This window comes from Crotalus tigris, unplaced genomic scaffold, assembly GCF_016545835.1.
Source record: "Crotalus tigris isolate CLP2741 ecotype Arizona unplaced genomic scaffold, ASM1654583v1 scf7180000018105.1476442, whole genome shotgun sequence".
In the NCBI taxonomy this organism is placed as follows: Eukaryota; Metazoa; Chordata; class Lepidosauria; order Squamata; family Viperidae; genus Crotalus; species Crotalus tigris.
This window is the reverse complement of record NW_024096826.1, coordinates 433,318-455,132: the sequence shown is the minus strand read 5'-3', so window position 1 is coordinate 455,132 and position 21,815 is coordinate 433,318. Positions and strand designations below refer to the sequence as shown.

The window sequence follows — 21,815 nt, the reverse complement described above, 5'->3', positions numbered from 1 at the left end:
TATTTGAGTCTCTTTAAAATTTCCTTATGACCCTTTCTTTCCATGTGCATATGGCAAATTCACTCCATATGTTTTCAGAGATGCTATAGGGTTAGCTGTGTGAGCTCACTACAAAAATTACATCTTGAAAAGTTTTAATGAAAACTCAGTTTTATATTGTTGTGTTCAGTCTGGTTACTTTTTATAAAAAAGAAATGTTTGAATCCAAAATACATTCTGTGGGGTGCTGGTTTATTGACCGTCTGGATCTGCTTATAACATGAATGATTGTATTATTATGATAAACTTGGATAATGATGACAATGATTGCTATTGCTATATTTGACATATACAATATTTTATTCCTCTATTTTCAAGATTTGTATCCCAAAAGGCATTTTTATAGGTAAAAAAAGAGGCAATTATTAGGGAATAATGTGACTTTACTAATATAACTATAAATAGAGATCAATTTGGAGAGGAATAGTCTGTAACTAAAAGATTGTCAAAGGCTCTTTGCTTATATTTAATTTTTCAGCCAATGCAGTTTCTTATATTTGCAATTATGTCCATCAAAGAAAAAGTATTGTTTACCAATGTTTTGCTGGAGTAAATCTGGTATTAACAAAAGAAATTGAAATACTTCTTTATATTGTACTGTACCTTTTTCTACATGTTAAAAATAACATCACCCTACAATTAATTACCTTTGTAACTGGGTAATTTTTCTAATTTTTACAAAAGTATGGTTTTGCTGTAGACCAGTGGTTCTCAACCGGTGGGTCGGGACCCCATTTGGGGTCAAACAACCATTTCACGGGGGTCGCCAAACAACGCAGTCCGCCATTTTTTCCCCCTTTTCCTTAGCTGTGCTACTCCCTTTTATTCTATTGGCTTTTGAAAGCCAATAGAATAGACTCTCTTGAATAGAGTCTAATTCTATTGGCTTTCAAAAGCCAATAGGAATTGTCCAGGCTGTCTCTGCCCTGCTGAGCCCTGCCAAAAGTCCCATTCTGCAAACGGTGCTGCACCAGTTGAGTAGTCCTCGACTTACGACCGGTTGAGTAGTCCTCGACTTACGACCGGTTGGGGGTCGCGGCATTAAAAAGGTTGAGAACCACTGCTGTAGACATTATGGTTAAGATACCTGGCTAGAAACCAGGAGACTGAATTCTAGTCCCACCTTAGTCATGAAAGCTGGCTGGAAGACATTGGGCCAATTACTTTCTCCCAGCCCACAACATCAAGCTTGGGAAATAAGCTGGTCAGTCAATTCCTGTCGCAACCAATGAATCAGTATTCAGTTGATTCAAAACGCAGACTCTGCACTTGCAAGAAAAATGCTGGGAAGGATTAGGATCTGATTTTGTGAGAATCAGGCAAATCTTGGAATCACTCAAAATCTTGGATAAATTTTGTAAAATTGATCATGAAGATTATAAGTAGATTCATGCATTGAGAAGGGAGTTAAAAAATCCTGAGTTGGTTCAGTTTTATGCACTTTGTGAGCAGTACTGGATGTTTTAGGAAGTCGAGTCCTGAGTATGATGAAAGTTGTGAATCTCTCAGCTTCATTCCATTTCCTGCGGCATGCTTAAATGTGGCATGCTTAAAAAATTAGCAAAATTTTTTACGCTCTCTGAAATTGCTACCATTTGGAGATATAATGTCAAGTGACAGAGTCTCTCTCTCTCTCTCTCTCTCTCTCTCTCTCTCTCTCTCTCTCTCTCCCTCCCTCCCTCCCTCTCCTCATGCCTTTAAAACATGGGCTGTACTTTTATATTGCCACAGAAAAAGTTTCACACATGGTTCTAGTGTAAAACAAAAATATTCAGCCTGTGGCTTTGACAGAAAACCTCATTGCATTAATTTCCTGTTATCACCAAATGAAGCAGAGAAGACAGCGAAGCTTTAGATTTCCGGAGCTTAAATCTTCTGAAGGAGCTTGTGTAGAATATCCCTGCCTGAGGCTCTTTTTTAAAAAAAAGTTTCCTGATTGCTACTTGATGTAGCAAACCAAATTTAAAAAGGCAGTAGCAGGGGGAATTAAAGGAACTAAAGAGGCAGTGAAATCAATGGGTGCTGAATTGTTTTAAGGGAGCTGTAGCGAAGGAGAAGTTGCTCTATTTGCCTGAAAACACTTCAGCACTTGGCAGCGATTCTAGATTTTAAGGGGGTTAGATTAATAGGCATTTCCTGATTACATACATCCACTTAGCTGGCATTCATGTCCTTGGCTTCAAGGAAAACACAGCCAACAGTAGGAAAGATCAGAGTGAAGTTGAATATACTTCACCTGAAACTGGAGATACTGGTGATAGTGCCAGCAATATGAAAATTTGAGTAGGGAAAATAAAGTGTTAGGAGGATGGGGGTGGTGAAAGTTAAACAAGCCATTGCTGCTAATGTCCCTAGCTTTAAACATGGCTGGTTTGCTCTTTCCTAAGGAGAAGTAGGAACAGAAAAGTAGATAGAAGATTGGAAAGTGCATGGGAAGGCAACCTGCTTTGATGCTCAAGAACACCAGCAATGGTGACATATAAATGGAAGTAGGGAAAGGAAGGTGTTAAGGAGATTAGAGGTGGGTGGGTTGTGCCACCAATATCTTCGGTTTCAGATGCAGCATATCCAGCTGGCCCATTCAGTTTTCTAAGTGAGTTGGACAGAACCTGGAACAAAAAACTGTTCCATGTTCCAGTTCTGCTCAACCAAAGACCACCTAGAATGCTTCAGCAGAACTTTTGAGACACAGTGGGTCTGCTTTTACATGAAACAAAGCATGCTTCCCAATTCATGGACAGCTTTAATCGCCATCTCTCTTATTCCATATAACAGAATTCTGCCAAACACCTTTCTAGGTAAACTTAACACATGAATGCTCTATAGTTTTGCACATACTCTGCTACATTTCCATTTTTATAAGGGAACAATAATAGCCTTCTTTCAATCATCAGGAACAGACGCAATCTTTGTAAACACATTGAGCAAGTTGCCTAACCTTTACCGGTAGACTACTTATATATTTTAACATTTCTCCAAACTATGACTGCAATCTTATCATTTTTCAACATTCTCACAGCATTTATGACTTCCTTTTCATCAATTTATTTTGAATTCTAATATTTATAGTATTCGTTTCAGTTTTACTCTTTGATCTATTATTAGCATTTCCATACTGATCTCTAAAGTACTCCTTCCAGAATTCTCTCAGTTCAGTCTCATCCCAAATTTCCTCATCACCTCTGTTATTAATTCCAGTCACTCTGCCGGAGGCACCTTGTTTAAGCCTTTTCACTCATTTCCTAAATAATTTTAATCTCCCTATTCCTAGGCTCCTATTTCAATATAGGAGGAGGTAATGCAGGGTATGTTGAAATGGAATTTCAGTCTTTTCCTCCAGTCTAGCAATCTTCCCCTGAAGAAAGCACATTCTATCAAAATTCCATTAAAAAAATCAGTCAGAAATAAAGAACTCCTGGATAATGGAGGCTTCTTCATTTCTTCTTCTTGCAATAATAACATAATTTTGGCAAATAGATTTCAGGAGAGAAAAAGAGGACTCTGTAGTATAGACATGTCAAACACAAGGCCCGGGGGCTGGATGCAGCCCGCAAAATGGTTTCATGTGGCCCGCGAAGCCATCCTGAAAACAGTGAGGGAATGGCCCCTGCTGCCTTGCCCCTGGCCCAGGCCGGCTGGCTGGAAACCAATGTACAATTTTGTGGTGGCCATCTATGCTGAAATGCATTCAGTTTCCCTCTGACTTTGCCCTGGTACCCATTATGAACAACCTGGCTAAGGAGAGCAAGCACAGCAGCAGCAGCCTTGAGGAGGAGGTAAGTGCAGCTGCCCCCCCCTTGGGGAAGTGGGGCTGAGCTTGGTGCCACAGGTGCTCAAGGGCCAGGCTGGGCATTTGACCTCTGCTGCCCAGGGTTCCGAGCAGTCCGCACCACCATCCAGCCCCCTCCCCCACATAGCCTGAGAGGAACAGTGAGGCTCCTCCAGTGAACCATGCCTTGGCACTTGCCCTGGTCCTACCCCCTTCTGCCAGAGACCCTCAGATTTGTCCCACTCCTGCCCAGGCCCCCACAGGCACCATTGACGTGAATAATGTAGAGCTAGCCATGCTCACCCAGTAGGCCACACCCACTCCCTCCACGCCAACGCCGGTAGGCCGCACCCACCCTGGCTACACCCATCCGGCCCCCCCAAGGGCAACTGCAATGCTGATGCGGCCCTCAATGAAATTGAGTTTGACACCCTTGCTGTAGTAAGATAGAAGAGCAAGGTATTCCTCTGAACCAATGCTACATTTCCTACCAGTTACAGCCAGTACATTGGAAAAGGATACTGGACACTGAACTTTGAATAATTTATTGCCTTAATAAATTAATTAGTCTGAAATAAAGTCAGTGGTGGCTTGCAAATATTTATTAATAAAATGTGTTTTCAGCAGGCATCCCAGAACCAAGGAAACCAAAGTGAATGTAAGAGTTATCTATCGATTTTTAAATTGGTAGAAAACTGTGGAATTTATTTTTTTCATATAATTTTTATTAAAGGTATTTTTTAAAAGAAGAGAAAAACTAATATAAAGTAAACAAAATTAAAGTAATCAAAGAGGAAGCTAAAAGTGCAAGAAAAGAAAGAAAAAAGTAAAAACTAAAATTGAAAAGAAAGAAAAAAGACACAAAGAAGTAGCTTCTGATCTTCTTTGTATCTGTTAAAAGTACAATTATAAATTTACCTTCAACTTTGTGATTACAGTATAACTTTCTTCTTTCTATAATTTATCCTGTCTAACCATTAAAACCATAAACCATAAATTCATTTTTTCTATTTTACACAAAAAGTCCTTAGGGGGTTTCCTGTCAGGAATAAGGATAACTATTGTCTTTGATTAAAGAAGTCAGTTTAGCGATCTCAGCAAAATCCATAATCTTCATTGTAAGTACTTAATCTTTCCATCTTTGGGCATATAATAATCATAGTGCAGTTATCATGTAAAAAAATCTAACTTTTTTCCTACAATTTATCCGTCAATATGGATATAGTTTTCCTATAAGAAAAACCTCTGGCCTCAATTTCATGTTAATCTTTAAAATCCTCTGAATCAGCATATGTATTTTAATCTGGAATTTTCTAGCTTTTTTTGTACATCCACTACAAATGTTCCTTCTTGTGTCCACATTTCCAGTGTAAATGTGAAGTACCTTTATATATTCTTGACAATATTTTCCTACGTATACTATAACCAATTTTTTTAGCTCAATGTATCATACATTCTTTTACGGTACTTGTTTTTCAGTTTCAAATTTCAGTAAAAGTTCATACATTTTAGCAATTACATGTTCATTGTAATCTATTTGTATCTATTCAATCCAGTGTGGAATTTATTGACCCAACTGCCAATCTCTGTCCTACCTTTATCATCCCTGATCTGTTTCATTACTAAAAGGTGATGTTTTGAAAATGTGTGTACATCACATGATAAGCAAGGTGGTTGATTGAATCCTCTGTCTTTGTAGCCTCTCTATACTGTTTATCAATAGTTGATTATAAAAACATCCACCAGTCAGAGCTTTGCTGGATAAATGGTTGCAAGGCCATGGGTCTCAACAAATTCTTCCACCTCCTTGATGGAAAGTCAGGAGGGGGAGCAAAGGGTGCTTTGATTTACCTCCTTCACACATTTTATAAACAAGGTTCTCATGTGAAAGAATTCTCTCTTCCCACAAAGAAGTGGAGAAAGAACAAAGAAGAAAATTTGAATCACCCTTCCAAGTGATCTTCCCTCTGGACCCATGAAAGGGCTGAACAGAGTCCAGGGGCCTTATCTGAGTGGTGGGATTCAGCTGGTTTGCACCACTTTGGCAGTCCAGAATGGACTTCCAGAAGCGGTATCCACACAGAGAACCGGTTGTTCACATATTTGAATCCCACCACTGCCTTATCTGAATCAAAGGAGCCCCAGTGTAGCTTAGTGGTTTGCTCTAGGAGGGACAGTCAGTTGGGTAGGTTGTTCCTGTAAGGTGAAAGCTAGAAAGAGCCCCTTCAGTACCAACATGTGCACTGAAGAAGCAGGAGTGAGCTGTAACAACTGTCTCAAATGCTTGTCGAATGGCTTCATAGACACAGGAGTGTCTATGAAGTCTTTGTTCCATTTTTCCTTCAATAGAAACTTCCAACTTCCAGAGGCAGTGGATCAGGAATAAACATGTCTTTCCTGGGAATTAAAGCTTTTTCTTTTTTTTTAAAAAAAAAATAAGGTTTATCTTCAGCAACAGTCTTTCTAATACTGTAGGACACAATGTTACTTATCCTTTATCAGGTTGGTGGTGCTTCTGGGAATGCAACAGCTGATGGCCCACCTATGATAGATTACAAAAGAATGATTAAAAGTAATTTGTGTCTCAGTTTGTGTGTCACCACGTTGAACCTAACGAATTAGTCCTTGTGCAAGCATTTGTGATGTCTTAAATCTGTCCAACTCATGAGGAATGGAAAAGATGACAGCAACAATGTAAGGATATTTCAGAAGAAAAGATGCTGCCAGGACATGTACTGTATATGCTGTGGGGAAAGGGCCTCTGCCTGGTAAAAAAAGAAATTAATCTTCAGGATGGGTCTATGCAAATTATTAGCCTATGTTTATGTGAATGGAGAGTGTGATTTTTTTCTGCTGACTCTGTTACTATTCAAAATTCATCTTGGACATTCCTCATATTAGGGTGCATCCTGAAAGACACTATTAATTAAAAGGCATTTTTCTTTCCTTTAGTGTTTTGCATATGTAAGGTTAAAGGAAGTTGAGGAAACAGTGGAATAATTATTTTGTTGTTTGGACTCCCCATGAAACTTTGGAAAGGAGGCAGAAAAGACCTGATCTGGAACCTTTGTTGCCCATGTTCTTGTCTTTGAATTTTTATTGGAGCTTTTTTTTTTTTTTTAGTGCTCCGGCTTTTTCACCTTTATTTGTATGTTTTAAGAATAAAACATTTGTTGAATGAATAATTATGTCATTTTAATTTATAGCTCTATATATTTAGAGTACCACAAAACTAAGGGATTTTTGATGGGGGATATCATTCCAAAAGAAATGGTTCAGAACAGAATATGCTTTTGATATTTTTCTTTCCAGGAACAACACACATTTTTAAGTGCTTGTTGTCAAAGCCCTATTTGATACATTTGGAAATGTAAGTTATTTTGTTGTAATTTTCTAGGATAGGAAAATGGCCAGATTCCAGGGCATTACAGGAAGTGGCCTTTGGTTCACCTGGAAACAGTGATCCTGAGGGCAACAGTTTAGTTATAAAAATAAAAATGGATATCAGCCATTTTGAAACCAAGTCTCTGCCCAAAAATAGTGCAGGAAGCAAAAAAATAAACCTCTATTTATTTCTGTACAAGTATAGCCAATCTTTATTTTAGTCAGGAAACATAAAAAGAGTCAGTCTTTTTAAGAAAACATGTCAAATAACATCACTTCAGATGACATCCAAAATATGGGCATATAATATTGTAACAAAATATTTATTTTAAAGCTACATTCCACAAGAAAAGCCATCATTTAATATCATCTAAAACTAAAACTATAATCCCAACCAAGAATCTGGAAAAAATAGGATCTGGGAAAAAATTTTCCTTATACAGGTAGTAGTAGTAGTAGTAGTAGTAGTAGTAGTAGTAGTAGTAGTAGTAATAGTAGTAGTAAAGTTGGAAGGGACCTTGGAGGTCATCTAGTCCAACCCCCTGCTCAGACAGGAACCCTGCACCATTTCAGACAAATGGCTGTCCAGTCTCTTCTTAAAAACTTCCAGTGTTGGAGCATTCACTGCTTCTGGTTGTTCCATTGGTTAATTGTTAATTGTTCTAACTGTCAGGAAATTTCTCCTTAGTTCTAAATTGCTTCCCTCCTTGATTTATTTATTTATTTTATTTATTTATTTATGAGACTTATATACCGCTTTAAGTGCAAGCACTCTCTAAGCAGTGTACACCAGTAAGCAATGTATATATATATTTACATTGCCCCCAACAATCTGGGTCCTCATTTTACCTACCTCGGAAGGATGGAAGGCTGAGTCAACCTTGAGCCGGTGAGATTTGAACCGCTGACCTGCTGAACACAGTCAGCTAAAGTGGCCTGCAGTACTGCACTCTAACTGCTATGCCACCTCGGCTCTTGATCAGTTTCCATCCATTGCTTCTTGTCCTGCCTTCAGGCGTCTTGACTCCCTCTTCTTTGTGGCAGCCCCTGAGCTATTAGAACACTGCGATCATGTCCCCCCTCGTCCTTCTCTTTGTTAAACTAGACATACACAATTCCAGCAGCCATTCCTTATATGTTTTAGCCTCCAGTCCCCTAATCATCTTTGTTGCTCTTCTCTGTACTGAGTTACAAACACAATTGAGCCCAACATTTATGTCGCTTGAAAGTCTTGTATGTACAGTACAAGTATTCATTACTTTTATTCTGGAATGAATTTGACATAACCTTATTTACAGAATTTGGAGAACCAAAATAATTTGTCCTTATTAAGAGGTTGAATGTACCTGTATTTCTAGGACTGTATCATCAGCTTCATCAAGGTGCCTTTTTTTTCTATGAAAAGAGGCTGTTCAAGAAAGCTCAGTTGTTTCTATGTATGCAACAGTTTGAACATTTGTTGATTGTAGAATCTCTTCAATAAATACATTTACCTCTCTTTCTACCACCACCCTCCCTCCTGTTTTTATCTCTTTAGCCACCGCTGGTCCAAGCAATTTTCAATGGCGATCCTGATGAGATACGCATATTAATCTACAAAACTGAAGATGTTAATGCGTTGGTAAGGAACTTCATACGTTTCTTTTCTAATTCTGTTGGTGTTTCATCAATAGGAGGAAAATGTCTGGTGGAGGTGAGACAAGATTCATAGCAAAGTCAGGAATCTTTCAGAATAATTTTCTCTGCCTCTTACCTTCAAAGTACAATTGTGATTTGGTAAACTACCACAAATAATTCCTCCTTTTTTTGTTAACTTAATACATGCTAAGCTCACACAGGTATTCCAATATTGAACCATGTGACCTTGTGCTTGGAAATAGAATCGAGCAGTTCTGCTCCCATCCTCTATGGATGGTCCCCGGTGTTCTCTTCTTACATTCTTCATGGAAGTGCTTTTTTGTTTGTTTGTATTTGCTGCTGCATAGTATGTTGTTTTTGTAATCCACTGCAATAACATTTTTATGGTGAGGTGGTTAGTCATCAGCTAGACAGTAAATACTGACATTTCAAAAATAGTAGCTGCTCTTCTGGGGCAAGATGATGTGTTTGTTACTAAGACTACAAAATTTGCAAGGCATTTATTTAAAAGACTAGGAAGATGTGTAAAACTTGCATTTTTTTGTGAGATACAACTTATAGTGTAAGGAAAAAATTCCAGAGGGCAGGCAAATTTAACAAAAATACAAAGGCTTTGTGACACATTAAAAGTATCAGATCTTTAAGACATTTGTGGGACACTTTGATTGTATGCAAGATAAACACAGCTTCTGTTAACAGTATTTATTCAAACTACATGGATTAATTGCCATCAAATCAGTGTTGACTCTTAGGGACCATATAGAGAGATTTTCTTTAGGAGGGTCTGTCCTCAACCTGGTTCTTCAAATCTTCAAATAGCACACCCATTATCACATTTTCCCTCTCCTTTTATTACTCTTTTTACATTGATCCTTAACAACTTTAAGTCCATTTCACAGTTCCATTGGCTCCCAATGAGGTTTGGGACTTCAAAGTGATCCCTGATGTTCTCCTTGAAAGTAATGGGAGTGTGCTTAAGACTACATCAGTGAAGGTGGTTGGCTTTCTTCTGCTGTTAGTTTAACTTGGAATTTTCACCTGAGCAATTTATGATCCATTCCACAATCAGCCTCTGACTGTGTTTGCTCTTATAATTGAGTACTTTCTACTTCCTTGTGCCATTAATGTGGACAATTTGATACCTCTATGTATTCTGTTTGGTAATGTCCACGTATAAAGATGTTCTGTATGGCAACATCAATAACTAGATGTCCTGAAGGCTTTAATATAACTATGTCACAATCACCATTAGTATTCCGAGAGATCCTTAGCTCTTCCTCAGAAGCATGCTGAATACCATGCATTATGAGGTGGGGCCATCATCAGGCACTGATGATCACCAATCATTTTATAATTTGCATTCACGTGGTCTTCTTGTAAAATATTGGTATAATAGGAACAGTTTACCATTGGTTTCTGTATTACAATATGAAATGATACCTTACTCTTTATCATTAAAATGATCTTCTGCCTCCAGCATCTTTCCATTTAGTTACTGACCAATATAGCCACCTGCTTGCTTTAGGTAGGTAGTTGGGATGACCATCATATCTTGGATGACTCTGTTGGATTGTATATTCTTGACATACGCTTCTCCCCTCTCATGATGAGGCTACATAGCAGTTCTTGGTGGTTGGGAGTGTGTGATTCCAACTGAGTGATAGAATTGCCTTTCTTGAAAAGGTGTACTTTGGTGGTTCTCTTTTAAGTTTCTTTATTCAAGAAAGAGCAAATAAAATGGGTAATTGCTTGTTATTTAGATTAGCTTGCATTTAAACATCTAGGTTGTTCTCCAGTCCTGATCTGGAATAAAGCAAATGAATCCTGATGAGTTCATGCATGTTTTCTCTCACTTTAGATATTTGTAAAGCTGGATGAATAGAAAGATTCAGGGTTTGGTTTGGCAATGAATTTTTAATGGCAACAGAACTCCTATTACACAGGTCTTCTGCAGTTAATGAAAATAAAATAATTAAACACAATATAATTTTGCTGCATAGCATATAATAAAACAGAATTTAAAAACATGGATGGATTAATAGATAAAACTGCCATCTTATATTTAAAGTATCTTTTATTCTTTGTATGAAAATATACTAAATATACTTTTCAAACTTTAAATAATAGGACATTTGTAGATAAGCTAAAGCTCTCAGAGCATGTGTGTTTCCTATGATTTTTCAGGTAGAGAAATAGCATATTTATGATTGTTGAATTCCTTACTATTCTTATTAGTAAGAACTAGGAATAGGAGCTTAGAACAAATTCTACTAGCTGTTTAACAAGTCAGTGATTCTGATTTATTTTACAGCCTAAGTTTATTTTAAAGCACAAAATAGTTAACAATAATGAAAGAAGTGTGTCAAGGTTATGTAGTTATATTTATTTAACTTATGTGCAGAATGTATCTTTAAAAAGCTGGCTAGAAGAAAGAGAATTTAAATTAAAACTGCTAGGAGAAACATTAATAGTTTTGAATATTTTAATGATACCACCTTGATAGCAGCAGCAGGCAAGTAGGCTTTCTGCTTTTTACCGAGATTAAACCAATTTACTGTTTCAATCTTCTTAAATTTAAATCTCTTACATTTTTGAAACTTTATGCAGTGTGGTCACTAATCCACTCTCAGCTATATTTCAGCTACGGGTTAGCTGTGTTTTAGCCGTATTTTTGATATCCCGAGCTGGGCCTCAGCTATGGGAATGCCTTGCTGCTGCTTTTTGTTTTTTGCTGTTGCTATATAGGTTTTTCTGCTTTGTCAGGAAACCTAGTATTTTCTAGTTTTGAGTAATTTTATTTGAGCTATTTATATACCTACTACTTTTTACCATTTCTTTTTTATTAGTATTTTCTTTTTACTATTTTGTGATTTTTTATTCACTCCCTACTCCTTGCTTTGGCGGGAGGGTAGGATTTTTGCCTTACTTGTGAGAAGCCTTTCTATTGTTTGCATTGGGACTTGCTTGTTCTTGACTCTTGGCCCTTGGCTTTTTTGGATCCAGGACTTGTCTTGAGGATTAGTCTCTTGTTATATTACACTGCTCCTCCTTTATTGTGTTATTTAACACAATGAAGACAAAGGAAAGGTGCAGATCCCTTACTAACCTGGTTCCTCAACCATTTTTGAAACAATCCAAGATGGAAGACTTTGTTTTGGCTTGGCCTCTTTGTTTGAAAACTCCAGCTCCTTTTTTACTGGCTGCTGCGAGTCATGGCGATCCTTCGATGGTTGAGGGTGTCACCCCTCAAGTTGAGAACAAAGGCTCCCTTAAAGCTACGGTCCCCAATTGATCTTTAAACGAGCCTACCTTTACAGAACTTCTGGCTCAGCAATGTTTCCTGGTTGCAGATAAAACAGCGAACATACAGCTCCAGCTTGATAAAGTAATAAGTACCCTAAATTGTTTGGTTTCTTGAGTTGCTAGTGGTAATGCTGGGCTGGCCACTTGGCATCCCGATGCGGTAGCAGGGCCTCCCCTGTCAAGCCTCAGCAAAAGATCTGCTCAATGTAACCCTGCCGAGGTGGCGCAGCAGTTAGAGTGCAGTACAGCAGGCCACTTTAGCTGACTGTGTTCAGCAGGTCAGCGGTTCAAATCTCACTGGCTCAAGGTTGACTCAGCCTTCCATCCTTCCGGGGTAGGTAAAATGAGGACCCAGATTGTTGGGGGCAATGTAAATATATATATACATTGCTTACTGGTGTACACCGCTTAGAGAGTGCTTGCACTTAAAGCGGTATATAAGTCTCATAAATAAATAAATAAATCAACAGTTCGAACCATTTCCTAGATGCAAACGGTCACCTGGTTTTACAGCCAAAACAGATGGCCCTAAATATTAATCCTATTAACGGCTACTTGCCGTGCTGGGGCTCAGTATGGCTGGCAAGGGGTCATATACTACAGCTATTGGGGTTGGAAGCTGATGATTTGAAGAAGGTTGAATTTTTACCCTCCTCTATATACTGCACTCGAGTGTTACTTAGTTTTGACAATTCTAACACCCCAAAACTATTCTTCAAGAGAAGATCTCTATTAAGGTTTTTTGGCATTTTGCCAAGAAGAGTCTTCAAAGATATGTCGACTAAGCCTCTTTTAAGTAATCGACCACCTGTGAGTGTTAGGAGAATTACTGCCCCTAAAAGATCTTCAGTAGCATGTGTTAATGTGCCAACCTTGAATGTCGTCTCTGATATTAGTCCATCTACTAAATATACATCTGTGCTTGTAAAATCTCCTGATGGTGCCCTCTCTGATGGGGTTTTGACTGATCTTCCTACTGTCAATCCAACCAACGCCTCTCAGCAAGTAACATCTCTTCAGAATCCTTGCCTTGATTTGATCATTCTGGGAAGAAATGGCCTCAAAGGAAGCGACATCAGCCCAGGGTATTCAAGGCTTCTTAGCGAATAAGCCCCAGGCCAGTGACTCTGGGATTCCATCTATTCATGTGACTGACTTATCTCAAGATAATTTCTGGAACCAGGAGGAGATACAGCTCTTCGACTCCTTTCGTGTGCTCCCACATTCAGAAAGGACCCAAATTATTAAGCGTCTGGCTGCAGTTAAAGCCAAGCTTTGGAGTCTCTCACTATCTGATAAGGATTTCACTGGATTACAGGGAGCCCATACCAATTCATCAGTGGAAGTTCTCCTGGCCCCTTTTCCAGGATGTCTCACTCATCAATATGAAGATCGTGGGCTCCCTCAGACCCCGTCTGCTGATGCCACTGAATGCTTGCCACCCAAGCATCCAACTAATGCTACAAGTACGAACTGGAGTGCGTTTAGAGTTCTACAGCCCCATGAACAAGGTTCACCTCCCTTCCCTGCCTTTATCTCCCATGAGGGTGACACTGCCTCTTAATAACGGGTGTATCTTTTTGGACCAGAAGGGCTCCCTTGAAAAAATTAATTATGTAGAATGACTATCAAATTTGGCAACCCCCCTCTGTACTCTTAAATGTCTTTCGTGGAACATAGCAGGTTGGTGGAGAAGGTGTGGTACTATAGAATTTACCAACTATATTCAGGCATTTGATGTGGTTCTGCTTCAGGAGACTTGGGCATGTGATAAGATATCCCTTACAGGGTTTACGGCCACCTCCTTGGCCACCATCAAACAATTGGCAACGGGAAGACCCAAGGGTAGTTTGGCTTGTTTGGTCTCTACCTCTTTAAAGCTGGAGACAGTGGAGTTGTCCCCCTGTGGCTCTTTAGCTATGGCACTCCTAATTAAGAGAGGACACAGCAAATTGCTAGTGTTTAAAGTCTACCTCTCCCCGATGGTGAGGCAAGCCAACATTAAGTCTCAATGGGATGAACTGGAGAACTATATTACTTGTATTGAAACAAAATTTCCAGGGCTATACACCCTTATAGGGGGTGACTTTAATGCCCAACTGGAAGTCCAAGTTCCTCCATCGATTGAGGCACTTTACTCCCAAGAAATCCTTCAGGTAATAGGCCATCAGATTTCAGCTAGACATTCTAAGGATGAACTAACACCTTTTGCTGGTATTCAGTTAGCACTTTTAGCATCCCAACATGACAAGATAATCCTTAACGGGAGTACCCCAGGCGATCTAGTCGGTGAGTTTACTTTTAGTTCCTCGCGTGGGAGTAGCATTATTGATTTTGTGCTGGTTTCTCAGTTACTAAGAAAGGCAGTCCATGCTTTCTATGTGGACTGCCGCACAGAGAGTGATCATTACCCCCTGGTTACAATTATTGGGCTTTCCTCAAATATACACTTAACTAAAGGCCCCCAGATATTGGATCCCCATGTGGCCTTCTATATAAAGAGGATCAAATGGTCTTCTAATACCGAAAGAAAGTTCCACTCCTTTTTATCATCTCCGGAATGTCTTAGCCTTTATAATGTAGTGGCTCAAAGACAATCTTAGCCTTTGAATCACTAATTAATAGTGTTCAAAGGGAGCTAGGAGCTGATTGTAGGCCAAGGGGTCCATATCACTTAAGAAGCAATTCCTGGTTTGATAAAGAATGTCTGATGCTTAGGAACCAGATTAACCGGGTTTACTTGCTTTACCGTAACCGTGGGGACAAACGCTCACCAGAGGACTATTACCATCTGAAGCGGGAGTATAAAGGGCTAATTGTTAAGAAAAAGAGGGCTAAAGAGAGAGAGAAATGGGATTTACTTCTCTTCTCTATCCAGCAGAAGAACACCCGACTATTCTGGCAAATTGTTGCCAGCTCTCTCTCTGATTACCAAGAACTCCCTCTTTGCTGTATTTCTAACAGAGATTGGGAAAATCATTTTTTGTCAATCTTTCAGGCATCAATAATTTTGACCGAGCTTGGATCACAATTGCCTCTTGCAATTCCTATATGGCAACCCGTGACTCATGCTGAAATCGCTGAGCTTATCTCAGAACTTAAGTCAGGCAAAGCCCCTGGCCCCGATGCTATACCCCCCCATTTTGCTAAAATCTAATCCCGAGTAGTGGATTCCTCTTTTGGCAACATTCTTCACCCATATTAATTCCTCTGGTAGGATTCCTATCTCTTGGAGTCTAGCAATTATTATTCCAGTGTTTAAATGAGGAAACAGGAACAACCCTGCCGATTATCACCCTATAAGCCTGCTTTCCATCATTGGGAAATTGTATGCTAAATATCTTCAACGTAGACTCCTCACTTAGGTTGAGGAGTCTAACATTATTGGTGCAGAGCAGATTGGGTTTAAAGCGGGCTGTGCCACATTGGACCACTGTTTTGTCCTAGCACACCTGGTTGATAAATACGCTATTACACCAGGTGGCAAACTCTTTACTGCTTTTATTGATTTAAAGACAGTGTTTGACTCAGTCCCTAGGGAACTGTTGTGGTCAAAATTGCGCAAAAGTTCTATTGACAGACATCTTTTGTTCTTAATCAGATCTTTGTATAATCAGACCTCTAGCCAGGTTAAGTGCGGCTTTCAGGGAGAACTTTCAAATCCTATCCCGATTCAGAGTGGAGTTAGGCAGGGATGTGTCCTGGCCCCTCTTATGTTTAATCTATTCTTATCCGACCTGGCCTCTTATATTGAATGCATTGAGTCCCATACCCCAAAGTTGTTAAATACGAAGATTCCGCTTCTTCTTTATGCCAGTGCTTCTCAATTATTTTCTGTCATGCCCCCCTAGGAAGAAGAAAACATTTCGCGCCCCCCGCGCGACTGTAAAAAATTTTTTTCTGTACAGAGGACTGATTTCCGGGTCTAAAAGTCACACGGGCGGGTTTGGCCAATCAGGATAGAGCATCATGTCTATCCAATCGGGTCCTTTGCACGTGTCACGTGCGTTGGCGGTCATGTTGTCCTCCGCGTCGGGCTGCCGCTTGCGGGTGAGTCGGATGATCCGATCTAGAAATCCAATATGACAGTATTTGCCGAGGTCAAACGAGCCCCCCTTTACGGAGCCTCACGCCCCCCCTGGGGGGCATGCCCCACTATTTGAGAAGCACTGCTTTATGCTGACGATGCGGTCCTTCTATCACAATCAAGGCTCGGTCTAAAAAGATTACTTTCTGCATTTGGGTTCTACTGTGCTGAGAACCATTTGTCTATTAATTATGACAAATCCAAAGTATTGGTATTCTCTAGAGCCCGTAAATTATACAACTGGGCTATCAGTGGTAATGTTGTTAGGCAGGTTTTCCATTTTAAGTATTTAGGTATTCAATTTCAGAATACTGGTGCTTGGACTAATCATTGAACCCAAGTGCTGAATTCGGCCTCCTGTAGCCATCAGCAAGTTATAAGATTTTTTTTTTACCCAAGGAGGCCAGTTTATTCCTTCTGCTCTGCGTATATATCAAGCCAAAACCCTGGCCCAAACTCTTTATGGAATTCCCATATGGATACGAGGCTTCAAGAACTGTATTGAAAGTACCCAGGCTGTTTTTCTTAGGAAACTTCTGGGTCTTCCTCCCTGTGTTGGATTTGCTTCAATGTACCTGGAACTGGGCATTCGTTCAGTTGAATGCATGGCGTGGATTAACACCTTCAAATGGTAGTTTCGGGTGCTCTTTTTGGCAGCCACTGGTAGCTACCTCTCCCTGGTGTTTGCTGACTCTCATACTTCTCGTTGGGAGAGGGAGCTGACGAAGAAACTCCACTTGCTAGCTTTTACGGGGGATGCTCTGGGAGATTATGGTCTCAAGGACGCCCAGTTTAGGGTAGTCCAATAGCTTGTGGACATAGATTTGCAATACTTAAGAGCCAGAGCCAACAAAACCTGCTCCCCTCTGATCTTTAGCCATTCTAATAATTATGGATTTATTTATTTATTTATTTATGAGACTTATATACCGCTTTAAGTGCAAGCACTTTCTAAGCGGTGTACACCAGTAAGCAATGTATATATATATTTACACTGCCCCCAACAATCTGGGTCCTCATTTTACCTACCCCGGAAGGATGGAAGACTGAGTCAACCTTGAGCCGGTGAGATTTGAACCGCTGACCTGCTGAACACAGTCAGCTAAAGTGGCCTGCAGTACTGCACTCTAACTGCTGCGCCACTTCGGCTCGATTGAGGATGGCCTTTTATTTCTATACTCTAACCATCCCAAGTATAGAAGAGTCTTTTCCCTAGCCTGTTTCAATGTCTTGCCCTCAGCACTATTCGACGGGCGATTCAGGAGGCTCCCGTTTAGTGAGCGATTATGCCCCTGTGATAGGGCTGAAGTTGAAACTGTGGAGCATGACTTATTATACTGCCCCATGTATAATACAGCCAGAATTAAACTATTGACTCTCCTTGGAATTGATCCCTCTGGTTCTAATGTTAGTAACTTCGTTTTATGTTGTCTAAGGGATGGCTCCTCCTATATTACTTCTCAGGTTTCTAAATTTCTTTTAAGAGCTGTAACTATTAGAAGAGAATGTTGTAATCCCCCTTAGCTAACACTTCTGGTGTTAATTGTTTGTGATTATATTTTTCTTGTGTTTTCTTTTGTTGCACTTGTATTTTGGTCTGTGACCGCAAAATAAAACTTATTTATTATAGCAAGAAATGAAGAAGACTAAATTATAAATTATAATAATTATACATTATTAAAGGTAAGAGAAGAGAGTACAAAGGTTGGTCAATTACCTGTTATTTAAAAAGTCCTTAAGGTTATGTCAGGCAATGCCAATAAAATGGAAACACGAAGAGGTGAAGTTGAAGTAATGAAAAAGTGGGCTCCAAACTTCACAAGGATGGTGACTAAAGCTATGAAATGCAAAAACATCTGCTACTTGAGCAAAAAATACGACAGAACTAGACAAAATGTTAAACTATAGAGACATCACACTAATTATTAATGTCATAGATTCCCTGATTGCGGTATGTGAACTGAATCTGAACTGACTGACTGAACAACAGCCACAACATGCAATTCAGAAGTTAGGAAAAATGGAATTAATATGTAATACTGGTTTTACAAAATATGTTTTATATGCTGCCCAGAATTGCTTTGTAGAGTGAGATGGGTGGCATATAAATTTAATAAAATAAATAAAATAAAATAAAAATATTTTAAGCAGGGGTTGGTGAATAAACCATAGCAATTTTGTTCAGAATACCTGAAAACCAAACAAAGCACATTAAGTCTTATTGTGAGGAGTGAAACCATTTCTCTTTCTAGATGTACAGCAGTTAAGTCTTGCTTAGGGATTGCAAAAGCTCATGGACCTAATATTTAATATTAAACACAAAATTAGGTCATTACTAAAAAGTGTGAGAAGAGGATCACATTCTGTATTTGTGTTTGTGTGTGTGTATGAGACTTCTATTTGAGTGATCCTGGCCATTATGTGTAATTTATTTTAGGGTTTTCTAACAGTCTCTTTCTTACTGCATAGTCAGTGCAGTTTGCTGTGTTTTCACCTATGTGAAAAAACATCTAACTTTTTACTGATGAAGGGCTGGTGTTGGGTTGTAATTTTCAGAATCAGTAAGGTGTGATTTTGGGCTTCCTACAATGATAACGGTCTTGGCTGCAGAATGTAAAAAGAATAGATACAGCATTTGTTTCCTTTCCTAATGTGAATATGTGTAGAAATATAGTATGATTATATGTGGGCATAAATAGGGAGTGTTTCACTATGGATTTACTTAGTTCAGGTTGTTCTTGCTAATTCAGATATGTTGATTGCTCTATTTTTTCTTCAAGGTACCGTATTTCCTCTCTGTATCTTTTACTTTATGGTACTGGTTGTAAACCCAGTGTTCCTGCATGTGGTTTCATAGGCTAACTATCCACAGGGAACAAGGGGACTTAGAATTCCTCATACTGAATTTATACAGCACAAATATATCTGCTTGATCTAACAATAGTTTAGAGACCTGGCTGGTTCCCATTATTGTATATCTAAATTTCAGTGAAAGTTAATATTTCACGGCTATAATTAATAAGTTTTTTATATTGACAGGTTGCTCTTCTTATTTATTCTTTGCACAGTCTGAAATCCATTGTATCTTATGAGGATCTATTCAGTTATCCTGAGCCTGAGGGAATATGAAGCTGCAATGAATTGACAATTAGTGTAAGGGTTTATAGGATTTTTTTCAATATTTTAAGATGGATGGACCAATTCTGAGATTGAGCCATTTTGTGTCCTGAATTTAGAGCAGGTAGGTTTCATGTTTTGGAGCTGTGATCCAGTCCCTAAAATTATTTTGACAGAATTCTCTTCTACTAGTATTTTGGCTGTGTTCTGTTAGTAACAGTGTCAAAGTATTTTCGTGACTCCTATGCATGTATGTAGTCATACTTCCCTAATTGGTAAGCGCTAGCAATAGGCTTACAGTATTTGATCCTGCTTGAACTATCACTTAAAAAAAATGCAGTCAGTATGTTAATGTTTTTGTTTTCCCTGCTTTTGAGAAGTGCATTCAGTTTTCTTGGCAATGTTGGAAAATTGATTATTTTCACATTATTACAGAATAATTGAAAATCCATGTAAATAATAACTTTTCACAATGTAGTGCCCGCTGGCTGGACACTATTAAAGATGACACTGGGATGACTGTGGTGGATCTGAAGGAGGCGGTACGAGACAGAGGGGCATGGAGAGTGTTAATCCATACAGTGGTCGAGGGGCAGACACGACTGAATGGCTGATGACAATTTAGTGCTCTCCACTTTAGTTGGATTCCAGTTCCCATAATTCCATAATGATCAATATTCTAGTCCAACACATTTAGGTTTAATTAGATTAAGGAAGATACGTTTAAATGATTGAACAATACCCATATGCAGTTGTCCGTTCATTGTTCTTTTGATTTTCTCAGCAAAAGTTATCTTCCTCATATATCAGTCTGCTTTTTTTTTAGTACTAACTTATATAACAATGCAAAATACTTTTACTGAAGAACGAAGTAAAAAAACAAATTAATCTTGCTTCTGCATCCCACAAATATATCCTTGGCATTGTTTAATGTAGCTATTGTTTTTGGCTCAACTTTTTTTAGTTTGTTTAAGACCTGTGCTTAAAACATACCATGCTTATCTTAACAAGGTGAACTGACCTTCCTCTGTAGTCAACTTTCTTATATTCAATTATTTATTTAAACTAGTATCTTTCAAAATATTTATAAAGGAACAGATGTCTTCAATATATGAGCCCTGATATTTGTTTTTTTCTGTCCTTTGGTATAGAACTTGATAACTTCTACATATTGCAAATCGATCTCCAGTTGCCATTTGTTCTTGAATATCTGGCCTATTTTAACTAATAGTGAAAAAGCCAAGTAGGATTATAAAGATTAATAAAAGGTTATCAGAAAATGCCAGCTCTGTAGGCTACATTGGGAAGAAATGAGAAGGAAGGCAACACAAAACATTTCTATATTGTTGGCACGAAAACACAGATATATCATCATCAAGAGTCAAGGGCAACTTGAGGAAATCTTTGATTGAAGTGTTTTAATTTTATTTGAGCTTAATGCTATATCTAGGATGTCCACATGTTCCTAAAATATGGTCTACAGTAAATTTGCTGCAACTTGAATGAAACTCAGAATATCTGCTTCTAGCTAATTGCTACCTTTGTAGTTTCTACTTTGAGCCCTGTGATTCAAGAAAGCCCCAGATGGTAGATTTAAGGGCGGTACTTATTTTGGTACAGAAGTTCTGCAGTGATGCAGTGTAAGATGTTTCCGGATAATTTCAGAAGGTTAGACTTAATTTTTAAAACCGTATCAGTGAGATACTGTAACAATGACAGGATAAATGAAGCCTATTCTATATTAAGGCTAGGAGACACACTGAGAAATTTTGGATTTGCTTGTTTAATAGTAGCTTCTAATACTGTTTTCTTCTAGTGCTTTCTAAACACACACACACAAAAAACAAAAACCAGGCACTAGAACAGTGGTTCTCAACCTTTCTAATGCTGTGACCCCATAATACAGTTCCCCATGTTGTGGTGACCCCCAAATGGGTGTGGCCACCAATAAGAGGGAGTAGGACAGCTAGGGAAAAGGGAAAAAAATGGCGGACAGCGTGTTTTGGCGACCCCCGTGAAATGGTCGTTTGACCCCAAATGGGGTCCCAACCCACAGGTTGAGAACCACTGCACTAGAAGAAGGTGAGGTAGGACCCAGAGAACTGTATGGTGTAATGGACTGGATATTGTGAGATGCATAGTTTTCTTGTTTTTCTTGCCTTTGGTTTTATTCTGGAGCCATCCAGAATTGTGCTTTATAAGATGGGCATTTGCATAAATCTTTTAAATAAATGAATAAGTAGTGGCATAAATCGGTAAAAGAAACAGCAAGGAGGGGCTCCTTTCCCCTTGCCTTTACCTTCAGAGGAATTATTCTGATTGGACACAAAGCAGAAGGCAAATTATCCTGATTGGACACAAAGCAGAAGGCAGATAATAATAACATTCTGGAGAGAGGACCTGCTTCAGGCTGGGGGCATGGAGGACATATTATCAAATAGGTGACAAAACCTGCAGACAGCACTCATTTAGAAATTC

At 38.9% G+C, this 21,815-nt stretch overlaps 1 protein-coding gene across 7 annotated transcripts in view; it reads left to right on the top strand.

Moving 5' to 3' along the window:
- ANKRD44 (ankyrin repeat domain 44) overlaps window positions 1-21,815 on the top strand; it is a 165,712-nt gene that overhangs the window by 64,317 nt on the left and 79,580 nt on the right. For all 7 annotated transcript variants that reach the window (XM_039347981.1, XM_039347978.1, XM_039347977.1 and 4 more), the window contains exon 2: window positions 8,730-8,813. In XM_039347981.1, coding sequence (XP_039203915.1) covers window positions 8,730-8,813 — 84 coding nt within the window. The remainder of the gene's footprint in view (window positions 1-8,729; window positions 8,814-21,815) is intronic.